We start from the raw sequence: 15,411 nt of genomic DNA, 5'->3' as shown, positions 1-15,411 counted from the left end.
TCAATTCTCAACATGTCCTAACAAATTTCTAAAGATATAAGAAGGAAAATATTCTCCTTTACCACTTTGAATTGTTTTATTTTAAGTAAATTCTATGTTCACGGCAATGCGGATAAAATAGCATTCTCAATTATTATTTCAAAAATTTGATGTAAATTCACCGTTCAAATTCTAGCGAATCGGGATTGTAGGTGATATAACTTAATTACTATTTGCTATTTGAAGGGCATTATACTTTATCCAGCTTAGTATGACGTTTTTCTTGAATCAGTGTCCCTGGAAACTTTCGAATATCGAGACCGCGTTCGAAACGAGGGGAACTTAATGGCGGTCGAAGAGCCCCCAGTGGGGGCCCCCCACCCTGACCCCGTATGCAGAGGTAGTCAAGGTGTCAACAGGCGAGGCCGAACAGAGTTTACGCGATAATTCTTGCCTGTTCTTATTAGCGTATTTATTTTGTCGTTTATCGCATCGCGCTAGAATATTTAAATCTCAGTAGAAGCGATACACGCGTTAAAAACAACTGGCGTTTGGAAAATGCGATTATTCAAAGCATAGCACAGTGCAGATTTTGCTTTGACGTGTATGTGTGTGTACGTGCATAATGTTTTGATTCAATCGCAGCTGAGATTCTGTCGCACTTATTTCTTTAAAGAATGTTCCCCGACTTTGTTTCGACAATGGAAGTGTAGCCAGCCTTTAATTTCCTCTTTGTCGAACACCATAAGTTTTGTAGCACAATACACGTGAGCCGATATTTATTATATTATGATCTTTTTTCTCAATGAGTATATAAAGTTGTAGCAGAAACGGAGCAATGCGTCCGATGCTTGCAATGTATAACGTATAACACATAATGTATGTTTATGTAGCATTATTGGAATTCTTGTATCTATTGTTTTTGTACTAAGTATTATTATTTAAGAAAATTAAGTTTAGTCTATTGATTTATTTGTTTCAATAGAACTATTATATTATTACTTTTTCTAAGTATAACAATTATATTATAAAATAGTAAATAAATATCTAATAATTAAGTTAATATGCAGCATGTACTTTTAGATATGATCCTTTGCACGAGTTCCTTGCAACATAATTGCTCAATAAATAATCCAATGAACGCGGATGATGAGCTTTATTTTATCAAGCAACATTGAGGCAAATATATTGTAATGGGGTGGGTCTCATCCACCGCAGTATGGATTACTATATGGAGTTGCCTATTGCGGGGCTTCAAATTAGCTCCACAAACGTCTCCAAAACAAATACCATGTGATAAAACGAGGAAAGTGTTTACTGATTCTTGGGGAATCATTAGCGATGGACCGTTTGGCTCAAATTATACACAAGATTCTCACTGTGAATGGCTTATAAAAGGTAGAATCATCTGAGATATAACAATTTTAATTATAATTATTTGTTTTGTTTTTTACTCTATTCATATTCAATATGTTCTTAATACTTTGCAGCAAACAACAGCCGCCAATTTATCACTTTAAGTTTCCGTACAATGGGAACAGAATGTAGTTATGATTATGTGTTTGTTTATGATGGAGATTCCTTTCGATCTCCACTTTTAGGTAGTTTTAGTGGAAAAACAGAACCACAGCAAGTGACATCATCATCTGGTTATGTAAGAGAATATGAAATCCTTTAAAAATAAATTATAGGATACTAGATACAAGAAAAACAGTTCAATTGTAGCTTTATGAATAATTCATATTGTGTGATCATTAGGAAATACAGTAACAGTACTATCTGTTTCCATAACATTTTTCTGGTGTACTAAATTTATTTTTTTTTTTTTTGCAGATGTTAATATTATTGTACAGCGATACAAACTATGTTTTGGATGGTTTCCATGCAGAATTTTCAGTCACAAATTGTCCAAATAATTGTACAAACCATGGAAAATGCATTAATAATACTTGTTTTTGCGAAAATGATTGGGGTGGGAGAGATTGCTCCCATGCTCTTTGTCCAAACAATTGCAGTTATGGTGGAGAATGCGATTTAAAACGATGTCAATGCCATCACGGATATTCGGGACAGTCTTGCTCGTTACATAAAACACATCCAGAAGGCAACAAGTATGTTACCAAATGTACTATTACAAGCATACCTTTATTTATAAATAACTGTGTATGATGAACAGGTGGTACTGGCTTTCTCACTCTGAAGGTGGACTAAGACCACGAGCAGCGCATACAGCGGTGTATATAAAAGAAACTGATTCTCTTTACGTTTTTGGCGGGTATGATCTCAATTATATACTCAGCGATTTGGAAGTATATCAGTTTAGTACAAGTCAATGGGAAGATGCCTATGGTAACGTATTAGGTAAGCGCTAACGTCGTTTACTGTAAATATAGGAATTACAGCATGTTCTATTATCTCTTACACGTATCATATGCCTTTTGTAACAGAAGGCACCTCGTCCGCAGAATACTTAGATCCTATGCTCATCGCTACTGAATTAGATCGGATAGGTTCAGGTGCAAACGAATCATATGGTCTTCCCAAATCGTCGTTGATTTGGAGAGTCATCTACAGTATTAACAACAATGACACCCTTGGTTTACGTAATCACGGAAACGCAGAACATAAGGAACATGAAAGAAAGGGTCAAGAAACCAGGAAAGATGACACGAGTAAAAGTACAATTAGGATAGAAAGAAACGAAGATGTTCGAAGAAAGCATTCTAGGCATCCAAAACCGCGATATGCACAAACTACAAGGTTATTAAAATACAGATATAAATATTAAATTCATATTCAATATTACTTATTTATTTACTTTTTATTAGACATCGCAGAAATCTTGAAAACTTGAATCTTTATCGAGACTTTCACGCTGCAAATGCAAAGAGTGACGTATTGTATTGGGAGGAGCAAAATGTTGGCAATCCTATGGATGAGAAGCTAGTAGTAGATGAATCGTTCGAGGATGAGCCTACAAAACCACCGATCGACGAATTACCCAAGCCGAGTCCACGTTATGGTCATGCTGCTTGTAGATACGACGGTCAGTTTCACATCTAAGTAAACGTAACAGAATATTATAACTTACAATATATTAATTACAGATGGTTTCGTAATATATGGTGGAAAAGTACAAGATGGTTCTTTGTCAAATGAACTATGGCACTACAATATTAATACACGTATTTGGACATTACGAGCTAAAAACTCCCCGTTCTATCCACCACAATTGACAAGACATACTCTTACTTTAGCAAATGATTATATCTATCTTTTCGGAGGTAGTACAGTCGATGGTGAATTTTCGTCGAGTCTTTATAATATTAAATTGAATTTATGTAAGTTTATATATTTGAACTATTGTTTTACATAAAGAAAGATCTTTTATTAAACTTATTTTTATTTCAGCTGATGCTACCGCAACTACAGAGAGATGGAAGGAAGTACATCCTCGAGGGGGTAAAGAACTAGACGTACGCGTAGTAGCACATTCAACCGTATACCATCGCGCTACTAATTCTCTATTAGTTTACGGAGGAGTAGTGGCTAGCGTGGCACGCTTTAGTAAATTATCAGATAGAATGTTTGTGTTTCAACTCGACAGAAAAGTTTGGTCGGAAATCCACTATCCGAGAGCCCACTTACGAGACACTTACGTTCCAAGAGAACGAGCATTTCATACTTGTAATATTATAGGTAATGCTTTTTCATACGTAGTATTACAAGAAACATGTGATCCATTTCAGTCACATTTTTTACTTAAACAAGTGTAAATAAATCGTCGATTTGTTTAATTTTCCAGGGAATTATTTAGTTGTATTTGGAGGATATTCTCACAGACACAATAAAGAGGAAATTTGTTATGATAATCAGATGTATCTGTATCACCTGGGCTGTCATGCCTGGGTAAGTCACGATGTATTGGGTTTGAATGACAAAGGTACGCTGACACTAACCTCTTAAATCAAAATTACGTAAAGCGTAACTTTTGTTTTAAAACGTTTATTGTAATGTCATCTTTAGATTCACGTTATCCGAAACAACAAGGAGTATTCGCGCATGCGGCTGATGTGCGCAACGGAAACACTTTGTTATTAGTTGGTGGTTATCACGGAAACGTAAACGCGGATTTACTCGCGTATACACTACCACCGATGCTCGCACCAGGAGACGAAGATTACATAGAACCCGAACAAATCTGCTCAAGACACAAAAGCCTAATGGAGTGTGCCGCAAATCCAGAATGCGGTTGGTGCTCAGCAGACGAGATATGTTATGGTAGAACCATTGGTAGTAATTGTACGACTAATCTTCAAACGACTCGCTGTCCAGGCGTTTGTCCTGCGCTTGGGGATTGTCATTCTTGTTTAATACATGGTCAACCTGGCGGTGGTTGGGGCACGACTGCTCGTGGAAAGAAGTCCGTTTCCAACAAATTAAATCTTGGTACTTGCACTTGGTGTGTTCAAAATGCGCGGTGTCATCACAAAGATGATAATTACGGAGTCTGTGGTCTCCGAGACGACACGCCGTTACAAATACCCGGATGGTGGGGTCCGAAAGGAACAGAAATTATAAAAGTCGAGGAGTGTCGGGAAATGGATAAAAGGCCAGGATTAACATTTTTAAAGTATAAACCGCCCGTAAACTTTAGTCAGCCAGACTCTGTAACGATAGTTAATGCTACCACGGTTGATTTCAACGTTCCGTCTGTGCAGGGGGCAAAAATAGAGTCTGCCCTTGGCGGTGAAATGATTGCTAGATTAATTGGATTCCTTAGACCACCGCAATATTATTGGGACAGCACGGTAGAGCACTTGAAGATCTGCGTTAGTTACAACAGCGCAACCCTGCACGTATCGCGAAGCGACGATCCTCAAGAATTGGAATTAGTCGCGAATTTAACCGCTGAGACGTCACAGTGCATTCCAACAAAATGGCCCGACGGACATCAAATGATGTTGTTGCCAGGGCGATATCTACTAGATTTCGAGTCGAAAAGGATGGTTACCGCAAGCTACGCGTACGCCAGTAAAATGGAAATAACCCATAACAAGAAAACCGAGAACCCAAAGGTGTTCACTTTCGAATATCTTGAACCATATCAAAACGGATCTTGTCATCAATATAAAAATTGTCTTCACTGCCTAACCGATTCTTCGTGTGGCTGGTGCGATATTATTAATAAATGTCTATCACGTTCGATCAACGAAACGGAAAGTTGCGTAGCCGACATGGATTGGGACGAAGATGGGAGTCCGATTCGCGAATGGCATTACTTAACCATCACTCCTTCAGCCTGTGCCAATTGTTCTAATTACATTTCCTGCGAATCCTGCGTTGGTAGCAACTTGTGCGAATGGTGGACAGAGGAAGCTCGTTGCGCAAGAATAGGTAGAGTACCTAACGCTGTCGTTAGTCTCGATCAGTGTCCAATCCCGTGTAGACAGCGGTCAAACTGCACGCAATGTTTGGATGAACGTGGAAGATGCGTATGGTGCGAAGCCACGCAAGAGTGCTTTTCGTTTTCGGTATACACGTCCGAATACCAGTTCGGTTTATGTAGAGAATGGATGGATCAAGCTGGTCTAATGGGAGTAACCGCGAGATCTGGATCATCCTTAACAGGCAACGATCAATGCAAAAGTTGCAGTCGGCACACGAATTGCTCCAGTTGTTTACACTCGTTGAGTTGTGGCTGGTGTTACAGTCTGGAGAATCCTATTTTGGGAGTATGCGTGCAAGGGGATTTCAATCAGCCTCACGTCAATTGTAGCTTAGTAATCAACGAATATCAAAATAGCACCTTAGAAGCTGATGAATCCAATTGGGCATACGCACAATGCCCCGACGTCGACGAATGCGATTTAGGTCTGCACGATTGCCATCCTAACGCGTTGTGTACGAACACTCACGGTAGTTTCAGTTGTCAATGTAAAAGAGGCTTCAACGGCGATGGTAAAGAGAATTGCACGAAAACCTGTTACGAGAAATGCATCAACGGTCGTTGTAGCGAGGACCCTCTCTACAAATGCGAGTGCTACCTTGGTTGGACAGGACCGGATTGTAGAACGAATTGCGGTTGTTACAATCACTCTACTTGCGTGCAAGGCCCGGGTGTTTGTGACGAGTGTCAGGATTGGACTACTGGCGTGTATTGCGAGGAATGCAAGGCGGGCAGCTATGGTAATGCCACAACGTCGCTTGGATGCAAAAAATGTAACTGTAACGAACACGGAGACAAAGATCTGGCCATTTGCGATCGACAAACTGGTGTATGCTTCTGTCGCGATAACACGCAAGGGGACATGTGTCAGCGCTGTAAGAAAGGCTATTACGGTGATCCTAGAGACGGTGGAATGTGTTATTATGGCTGTATGTCGCGTGGCATGCTCGGAGGCGAGGGAGCTGGTAGACAAGGCCTCGGTAGCAGACACTCGCAATTATCATTGCGGGAAAGTCATTTCGGGGAGTCGCCAACGAGAGAATGTCTCTGGATAGTCAGTCCAAAGACAGACCTTTCGTCGGATACGATGCTTTTAGGAACGCAAAGTGTTATTCAGTTTACTATACACGAGGACATAAATGTTAGCTGCCAAGAAAATAGCGTTTACGTGTACGACGGACTTCCCGAGTTTGTCTCGTCTACTACTAGTCATCAGAGTCAACTACTAGGCGTTTATTGTACAGAAAGCACGGATTATCCTGTAACAGTGGAAGCCAAGTCTGGATTTCTCACTGTTCACTATAAACAATTGGACGAGGTGGAGGGATTCAATGCAAGCTACATAATAATGACGTGTAACAGTTGCCCTGGGAATCGAGAATGTCGAAGTGGGAATTGTTTGTGTAAAACTGGTTTCGTGGGTATCGATTGCGATATCGAACTATGTCCTAACAACTGTACATCGTCCAAGAAGCAAGGCATCTGCGACAAGGGCTATGGTCGTTGCGTTTGCACAGCCGGATATGGTGGACACGATTGCTCGATCGTAATTAAAGATCATCAATTGGTTTTCACCGAACTGTTTAATTCCGAGTATTTGGCAGATCACTTGGATCATCTGCGAAAAACTCTGCCGCGATTCGGTCATACATTGGTCGCCGACAGAAGGGGTAGTCTGTGGATGTTCGGAGGATATTCTCTTAGCCACGGTCCTTTGAACGATATCAGACTGTTCGATACTAAAAACAACACGTGGATGCCTATTACCGTGGAATCGAATTCGGAAGCTTCCATGCCTCAAGGTAGATACTTCCATGCGACTGAAATAGTCCACAGCAGACAACAAATATATGTCTACGGTGGTTTGTCGATGAAGGAGGAGGACATTCAAGGATTATCGAACAACACGTTGAGCGATTTCTGGAAGTTCAGTCTTCAGAACCAGAAGTGGACACAAATCACGCGCGACGAGTTGGAAAGGGAGCCACCGCCTTTGGCTGGGCATACGTTGACTTTACGCAGAAATGGAGAGTCGGAGAGTCTGTTATTGATTGGGGGATTTAGCCCCAAGTACGGATATCTTGACATAGTATGGGAATTTAATCTGGAAACGGAAACTTGGCACACGATTAACACGATTGGAAATGGACCATTGGGAGTTTATGGCCATTCGACTGTATACCATAGCAAATCGGACAGCTTTTATATTTTCGGTGGATACACGTACGCGATAAATCGAACCTTCATCTCCAACAAATTGTACGCATTGAATTATAAAACTCGCACTTGGTCGGTGCTTCCACCGTTTGACGATGATCTCACCGATGGAAGTAGTTTGGTAAGGAGATATTTATTTACTCATTGTCGTTTCGAAGAAAGGTGATTACAATTGCGACGTTTTATTGCAGCCCCAAGCTAGATTTCTTCATTCTGCCGTCACCACTGACGAATACATGGTCATATTCGGTGGTCGCCAAAATCCTCATAATACTTCTGATTCGTTGATCGCTTACAAGTATTCGTGTAATTTATGGATTCGTTTGATAACAAAGGATATGGAAGTAATCGGAAGTCCTCCGCCACCAGCATATGCTCACGCGATGACTCACGCTGACCCAGAGTCTAATGCTGTGTACGTTGTCGGCGGTTTTGACGGTGGAATTAAAAGTCATGTTACACTCATAAACATACCTGAAGATTTGTGCAATCTTTGGACAGATAAAATAACTTGCAGAAAATACTTCGGATGCTCCTTTTGTTCTGTTACTACAATTAGTGGGAATAATGCTTCTTTCTGTTTTTCTAATGAAGTGTCTGTTAATAAGGATGACAGGTATGAATTTAAATAAATATATACGTATAAGTAAAAAATGGCTGTAGAACAAGTCATTTCTGTTTTAGATGCGATATTAATGTTACTCAGGCCCAACGATCGAATGGAATCTTTTGTAATTCAGAATGGATGGCGAGCAGAAAATGTCAAAATTTTAAAACTTGCACGGAATGTTTAGCAAAGTGGCCGTATTATACAAACGAGGAGCCAGTATGCAAATGGTGCATGAATTGCCAAGATGGATCGTGTATACCGTCCGACAAAGACTGCGATGAATTAAATAGGTGCAGCATCAGACAAACGTCGGCGATGGATGTAAATCAATGCGGTGAACGACAATGTCCAGCTAGCGATTGCGAGAAATGTAAAAGTCTCGGCGAAGGTTGTGTATGGACAAGACAAGTCTTGAAGATTTGTAAGTATCGTTAACTGGTTAAATCGCTCTAACGTTCATTAATCGTTCTTAACACATTTTCCAAATGTTATTAGCTGAGGTGGGAGTTGCAGTAACAGGTGAGCCGGTATACGATTGGAATTGTGTACCGAATGTTATCTTCGAGAGATCGAGTATTAAAAAGGGAAGCACACAATGCGAGAAACGATGCGTTGATCATAAAGATTGTAGAAGTTGTTTGAAGGGAACTGGAGCTGAAGGTGGATGGCGGGAATGTAGATGGTCTACGCAACTCAACGAAGTAAGCACACTGTTAGAAGAAAATTAATGACGCTTATACTACAAGTCCGTCTATTAATAAATTCTAGTGCATCTCTCCATCGTATCAACCTCTTTACTGCGCTGGTGGTGTATGTGGCTTGGTACTACGTAATTCTGATATGGATCATTGTCCCGAGCCATGTTCCGTTTTTAAGCAATGTAGCACATGTTTAAAGCACTCCCACTGTGGGTGGTGTTCTTTAAATTCAACTAACATGACTGGTCAAGGAATATGTACAGAGGGCTCGCTGGAAGCGCCTGCGGATCATCCAGCTGGTGGCACATGCGAAATGCTATATTATCAACAGTTTCCTCAAACGGAAGCACGTAAGTATTATTAATAGATAGATTAACAAATTATTGAACTAATTTTTTTATTTGATTTTAATTTTATTTTTTGTTTTGTTTATTTTTTGAACAATTACAGCATCTACAACTACATTGTCCTCAGGTGTTATAACATTTCTTAAAAGTCCATCGATTCCTAATGTAATATCGAAGCCAATATTTTCTTGGCACTACGTGCGATGCCCTCCAGAAAACGAATGCACCAATGGACACCATACATGTTCCCCGAAAAGTGAAAAGTGTTTCGATTCGGAGGAAGGCTTCGAGTGCATGTGCGGCGACGGATATAAAACTGAAACGTAATTTTATTACCTCTTATAATGTTAATTATAATAAGTAAATACCGTATTAATCCGTTTACATTTATTTCAGGCCCTCATCCAACGAGTTTGGAAGGTAAGATTTATATATTCTATAAATAAATAAAGCTCTAAATTATTACCCGTGTTAATTTATAATTTTCTTGTTATATGCATAATGCATCTTGTTTACAGAAAAATTTGCGTGCCAATGTGTACTCAAGGTTGCGTAAGAGGAACATGCATAGATCCAAATGTTTGCCGTTGCGACTTTGGTTACGTAGGTGCCAATTGTTCGATTCAGTGCCAGTGTAACGGTCATAGTAATTGCGCAGGTCCGGATAAATTGGACGTCTGTTTGGAGTGCCATAATAATACGATGGGACCACAATGTGACAAGTGTTTACCTCTGTTCGTTGGAAATCCAATGGACAATGGACAGTGTATACCATGCCTTGAATATTGTAACGGGCATACCCGAATTTGCATCAATGAAAGCATGACTGTACCGGTAATTTATTTATTGCACATATCGAAAGCACAAACGAAAATCGGATAAGTCGTAAAGAAAAAAATCATTTGCAGGATCCGAATTCTATCAACAAAATGTCGTTCGATTTATTAAAGAAACAGTTAGTCGAGGGCCCTGTAGCCAAGGCGAAATGTGTGAATTGCGGCAACAACACGAAAGGTGACAAATGTGGCGAATGCATGACTGGTTATTTTAGAGGAACGGAAGATTTACGGGATGTGTGTCGACCGTTAGTATTTATATAATATTTATTTATGTATTGTATACAAAAAGACGAGGTTCAGTTGAGTTACCTAAGTTTCTAAACCTAACCGTTATATAAAAAAAAAATATTTTTTCAGTTGTGAATGTCACGGGCATGGATTCACTTGCGATCCTGTAACAGGAGAAAAGTGCAATTGCGGTAATAATACAGAAAGTCAGCCATGTACCAGTGGCCCTATGAAGGGTACGAATACTGGTGGTCCTCCATGCTGGATGGTGCAATGCAGTAAATGCAAGGAGAACTATGCTGGTGTACCAACTATGGGACATCAGTGTTACAAGACTGTAACAGTTGACAACAAAATGTGCTTTGATTCCAAATTAATAGGTGAGTACTTTGACGAGCAATTACAGATGTATATTCCTTCATTTCCCGCTGAATTTCCCATCTTAATTAAGTTACAAGTCTGTCTACCGCATTAATTCCTATTATCCGTGCGCTACGCACTTTAACTGAGTATCGATTTTCTCAAATTGCAACATTCTATTCTATCTGGAGGATCTTATGGTTCGTACTCCTCCAATAATGAATTACCTGTCTCTTCCAAGCTTTTATACGACACTAATAATAATACATCTTTTTATCAATTACAGACGAGTGCAAATTGAAGCCAAAGCCATTGAATCCCGGTCAGACGGTATTCTACATGGTGCAGCCGCGTTTTATGAACGTCGATATCAGAGTCATGGTGGATGTAACTCAAGGAGCTTTGGACCTATTTCTTAGTCCTCGTGACGATTCTTTCGTCGTTACTTTAAATTCCACGACGGGCTATCAAGACGTACGTTTTTCAAAATATTTATTCAATTGTGAAACATTTAATGTTAAGTTTTATATTAACCTTTAATTATGTTTAGGTTGAATTGGACAACAGATTCGTATGGCGGAAAGATTCTCACATGTGGTCAGACGAGCACACCGGTAGCCGAATGAGGATAGTTGAATTCCATCCAGATAATACATTTGCATTTACATCTAACGGTACTACTACTGAACCAGATTGGAATACCGGCCCTCAATACATCGTGATGGAACGCTACGCGGAAAGTCTGGCTACTTTCTTAACCATCGAAAAGAGGAACACGTTGTTAGTCGTCAGAAACCTCACTAATCGGTTGGTGTTAACTTTGCCACAGGATAAACACGAACTCCATCAAACAAAGTTTCACATCGCGTTAAGAGCAATCGACCCCGTACATCCAGAGATAAGTGGTCGAGCTGCCTATGGAATGATTTTCTTCCGACAGGATCAGTTGCATATCGACCTCTTCGTCTTCTTCTCGGTGTTCTTTTCTTGTTTCTTTTTATTCCTAGCTGGTTGCGTGGTCGCTTGGAAGACAAAACAGGCAGCCGATGTTCGAAGAGCGCGAAGAAGACACGTTGTCGAAATGTTGCATATGGCTAAGAGACCTTTCGCCTCGGCTACCATCATTTACGATCGAAATGGTAACGATTGTAGTCCGAGCTCACCTCAGCGAAAAAATAGACGTAATAAATTAGTTAGCTTTCACAGTGACGTTAGACCGGTAGCAGTCGAGCCAACCGATGACGGTGTCGCGGCTGTGGCCACGGTTTTCATCAGATTACCAGGTGGTCGACAGGCTCCTGTTAAATTGGCTCTGGGCAGCTCGTTGATATTATTGACCAGAGTTTATCCAGTCAATAGTAGAGTGTTCCTAAGACGTAGAAACAGTCACGCGTTGAACTGAGCCTCTCTCAATAGGAATTTCTTTCCTCTATCTTTAAGTCTGCTAAAGCTCTCGAAACACGTAGACGGTCATTTTTATTCTTTACCATTGCGAATCGTTTTCGTTGATCTCATCGTTCGTTTTAATTATCCGTCGGTTCGTGTCGTTTGGTGCATTATCGTTACACGAATTGAGAGATAATGTTTTTTTTTTTTTACATCGCATAGATCAAATTTTTTAACGAGGTTTATCATTTGTTCTACCATCGTCGACATCGTTCAATATTCGCCAGTAATACGAATCTTTAGTATAATCTTGTATTATATAGTTGCAAAGAAACAACTGTAAGGGTATTTAAGCTAGGTGATAATATATTGTCATACCATTCCATGACGAGACTGTATGTTTGTATATAAGAATCTGTAATTATGTATTAATCCGTGATTTACACGTTTTTGTAGACGCATTTTATGTGAACCGGACATGGTTTTGTGTCTTGGAACGTTTTGTGGTTACTTTCGGAGGAAAGTGGTGAATTTTACTGTGTCGTTTTACGAAACTTTGCCCAATCATTCTTGCACGAATTTGCAAGGTGTGTTTACTTGCTAACGCCAAGTCGACTATCTAACGAGGAATAATCGAACGGGGAGAAGGCAGCTACGAGTATCATTCTCGCAATCAGATACTTCTTTCGTATTTCGATGAAGATTTTAGACGATATCGAACAAATTTTAACGGAAAGGGATATTCATTTACATCGAGCATGCGATGCTGGCGATTTTATCATTACCGTCGATGTAAATATTAAAATTGTCAGTTGCGGAACAAATCATAAAGCTTGATGTGACGTAGTACTCCAGTCCGGACACCATCAGGATTAATCTTAGGATTAAACAAATGTAATAACAATCCGCCAACTGGTACTCCTTCCTAACAGTTAGCGAACAACGTGATTTTCGAACATGATATACGTGTACATAAATACAGAGAGATCCTCTTGCTAGTTCCTCCACAAATGCATGCAGTCTTATGTTTAGAAATCGATCCACCATTATGGGAAATTAGCGATAGAATCACTTTGTACGTCATGAACGTGTACGCTTGAAGGTATATCGTGACTGCTGAAATGAGATCGAATTGTATTCGCATAATTTAAACGAACAGTATTAGTATCGTTGATTAGAAGGAAGCTCGATAATGCGTGAATGCGAAAAGGTTCCTATGCCAAAAAAAAAAAAAAAAAAAAAAAAAAAGCTGATGAGGAATAACAACACGTCGTAGCATAATAATATATTATTTATGGCAAGAGATGATAGAAACGTAAAGGACATTAATTAGAGAAAGTTGTAAATACGCCGGATACACACTTACGAACGTTTATCGACACTGCATGTATATCCTGATTGTAAAGTATTAAGTATTACCATCATGGATACCGTCTCGAGTCCAACGCGGTGGCGAGAAAAATTGTGTCTTTTATCAAAGATGATAAGCCAAGGTTACATATTAATCAAAAATATAAATAGGGTGTTGATGCAATGATATTAACGTGTACTATTAAGTGAAATGTAAGCTAATTAATTGATACTACGGCCGACCTAGTGACGTAAATGTAAATAACCAATGAGGGATTTTGCTAAAGTGTTATGCGGTAACAAACAGGTTTAATATATTCTGTACAGAATGTTTTTTGGAGTAATTGTTACGCGATCCGAATATTTGTCACTGTACTCGTATAGAAAGCAATGTATCGTCCAAGCAGTTTTCTTGGATACAAAACTACGCATTACTCCACGATATTGGTATTAATACACGAAATGCTACTTGCGCAAAAATTTCAATGTCGTCCTTTTTCAACAAATTCTACGAGTACAGTGCAAAATGCTCGTACCGTTTTTGGAAGCATTCTACGTATGCCATCTATAGTATTGAAAGAATGCACTGTTTTTCCTCGACTAGGAATAACGATACACTGAGCAATTGTTGCATGTCCATACGGCAATTTAGCACGTTCTGTCCGTTGAATCTCAAGGTCTATTGTTTTTTCACGAGTCTCGTCATTGTACATCTCGACGACAGTTGATTTTATTATCTTCCGAAAACTCTACTAATTCATCTCTCTACAACATATTTCTGTCCTTTCTTCATTTTCATCGCTGTTTACAATTGTACGTTTATTTACCTTCACGCGACCAACTATCCTAATTACTCGCACGCGTGGTTTGCGCGACAGTCTGTAAAACTCATATTTAAGGTTGCAAACTAACGTGTATGTACATTTACATAGTTTTACGTAATAGAGATATATATTATATATATATATACATATTATGTATACACGATGAATGTGTAATTTCTCGATTGTACAGATCTGAGCGTTATTTCCAAAATGTTCTATTTTATATATAATTATTACATTGCATTCAATGTAAGCGATAACTTCCAATGCCGGCATTGCATCGCGTTGAGAAATGTTTGTAACACGTCGAGACACTGTCGTTTATAAAAGTGTAAAGAAAAGGTTGTGAGATACGTTGGTGTCAGCATCCCTGCCAAGGTTTGCCCAGCATCGTGGATTTATTTCTATCGTTGGGAGGAATAATGAGGTTGTGCTAATGAAGATTAATGAATTGTATTGAGGAAGCTTTAATAAACGTGTGTAAAATTGGGTTTCACTCGTGAAGTTGTCATGAAATCCTGTAATACGAATTCTTCCTTATTATCATTTTTTCACCATTTGCAACCCTTTACACGTTACATAACGATAGGAATCGACGGTAAATTCTTAGATATTATTGAGCATAATAATCGTTGTATAAGAATTGCTTTAATTTGATTCTCGTTTATTCTATGATAACTGAGTTCGAAATATTCGAGTAATTATACTTGTTACATAGTAATTGTATTTTAATCACAAAAAGAGACCTGGAGAAATATCTTTTAAAATAAAGTCTATTTTCTTCTTTTGAAGAAAGATACCCTTTACTCATGCTCGTCATTTGCTCGTTATTTTTACTTTATACATCTTTGAAAATTGATATAATTAATTGACAAACAAATAAGTATGCAAAATGTATACAATATGCATAAGAAAACGAGGACGTGACTAGAGATGAACGTGATGAGAAGAGAAAGGTAGGTTAATATTAAATTTTACATTATTTTGTTAACCAATATGGTGAAAATACATATTATTATTGCATTATTATAAACAAAAATTAATATTTTAATCAATTTTTTAATTTTTGGGCGCCATCTAGCGGTGAAAGGGTGGACCTAATTTTCGGAGTATGGTCAGCGCCT

The 15,411-nt window shown here is 39.0% G+C and overlaps 1 protein-coding gene across 3 annotated transcripts; it reads left to right on the top strand.

The window, feature by feature from the left end:
• The first annotated feature begins 361 nt into the window (after positions 1-361).
• On the top strand, positions 362-14,783 carry LOC128891528 (multiple epidermal growth factor-like domains protein 8). 3 transcript variants are annotated; one of them, XM_054151070.1, is made up of 22 exons: positions 362-746; positions 1,063-1,377; positions 1,470-1,633; positions 1,813-2,090; positions 2,156-2,340; positions 2,427-2,739; positions 2,808-3,025; positions 3,087-3,320; positions 3,391-3,678; positions 3,785-3,922; positions 4,006-7,766; positions 7,837-8,261; positions 8,330-8,676; positions 8,751-8,956; positions 9,024-9,303; positions 9,404-9,623; positions 9,697-9,720; positions 9,819-10,134; positions 10,209-10,384; positions 10,497-10,747; positions 11,014-11,201; positions 11,278-14,783. In XM_054151070.1, the coding sequence occupies exons 2-22, from the start codon at positions 1,173-1,175 to the stop codon at positions 12,127-12,129; spliced, it is 9,069 nt and encodes a 3,022-aa protein (XP_054007045.1). In that variant the 5' UTR covers positions 362-746; positions 1,063-1,172; the 3' UTR covers positions 12,130-14,783. The 3 variants fall into 3 exon arrangements, with proteins under 3 accessions (XP_054007045.1, XP_054007047.1, XP_054007044.1); XM_054151072.1 differs by having other exon boundaries at positions 362-858; positions 9,428-9,623; XM_054151069.1 differs by having other exon boundaries at positions 362-858.
• Positions 14,784-15,411: the final 628 nt, after the last annotated feature.

The sequence above is a fragment of the Hylaeus anthracinus genome, unplaced genomic scaffold, assembly GCF_026225885.1.
Source record: "Hylaeus anthracinus isolate JK02 unplaced genomic scaffold, UHH_iyHylAnth1.0_haploid 12002, whole genome shotgun sequence".
Classification (NCBI taxonomy): Eukaryota; Metazoa; Arthropoda; class Insecta; order Hymenoptera; family Colletidae; genus Hylaeus; species Hylaeus anthracinus.
The sequence above is the reverse complement of the archived record's forward strand: the minus strand, read 5'-3'. Positions and strand labels throughout refer to the sequence as shown.

Coding starts and splice junctions, on each gene's coding strand:
- LOC128891528 (XM_054151070.1), top strand. CDS start 1,173: ATGGGGTGGGTCTCATCCACCGCAGTATGGATTACTATATGGAGTTGC. Junction 3,923..4,005: donor ATTGGGTTTGAATGACAAAG/GTACGCTGACAC, acceptor TGTCATCTTTAG/ATTCACGTTATCCGAAACAA. Junction 8,957..9,023: donor GGTCTACGCAACTCAACGAA/GTAAGCACACTG, acceptor AATAAATTCTAG/TGCATCTCTCCATCGTATCA.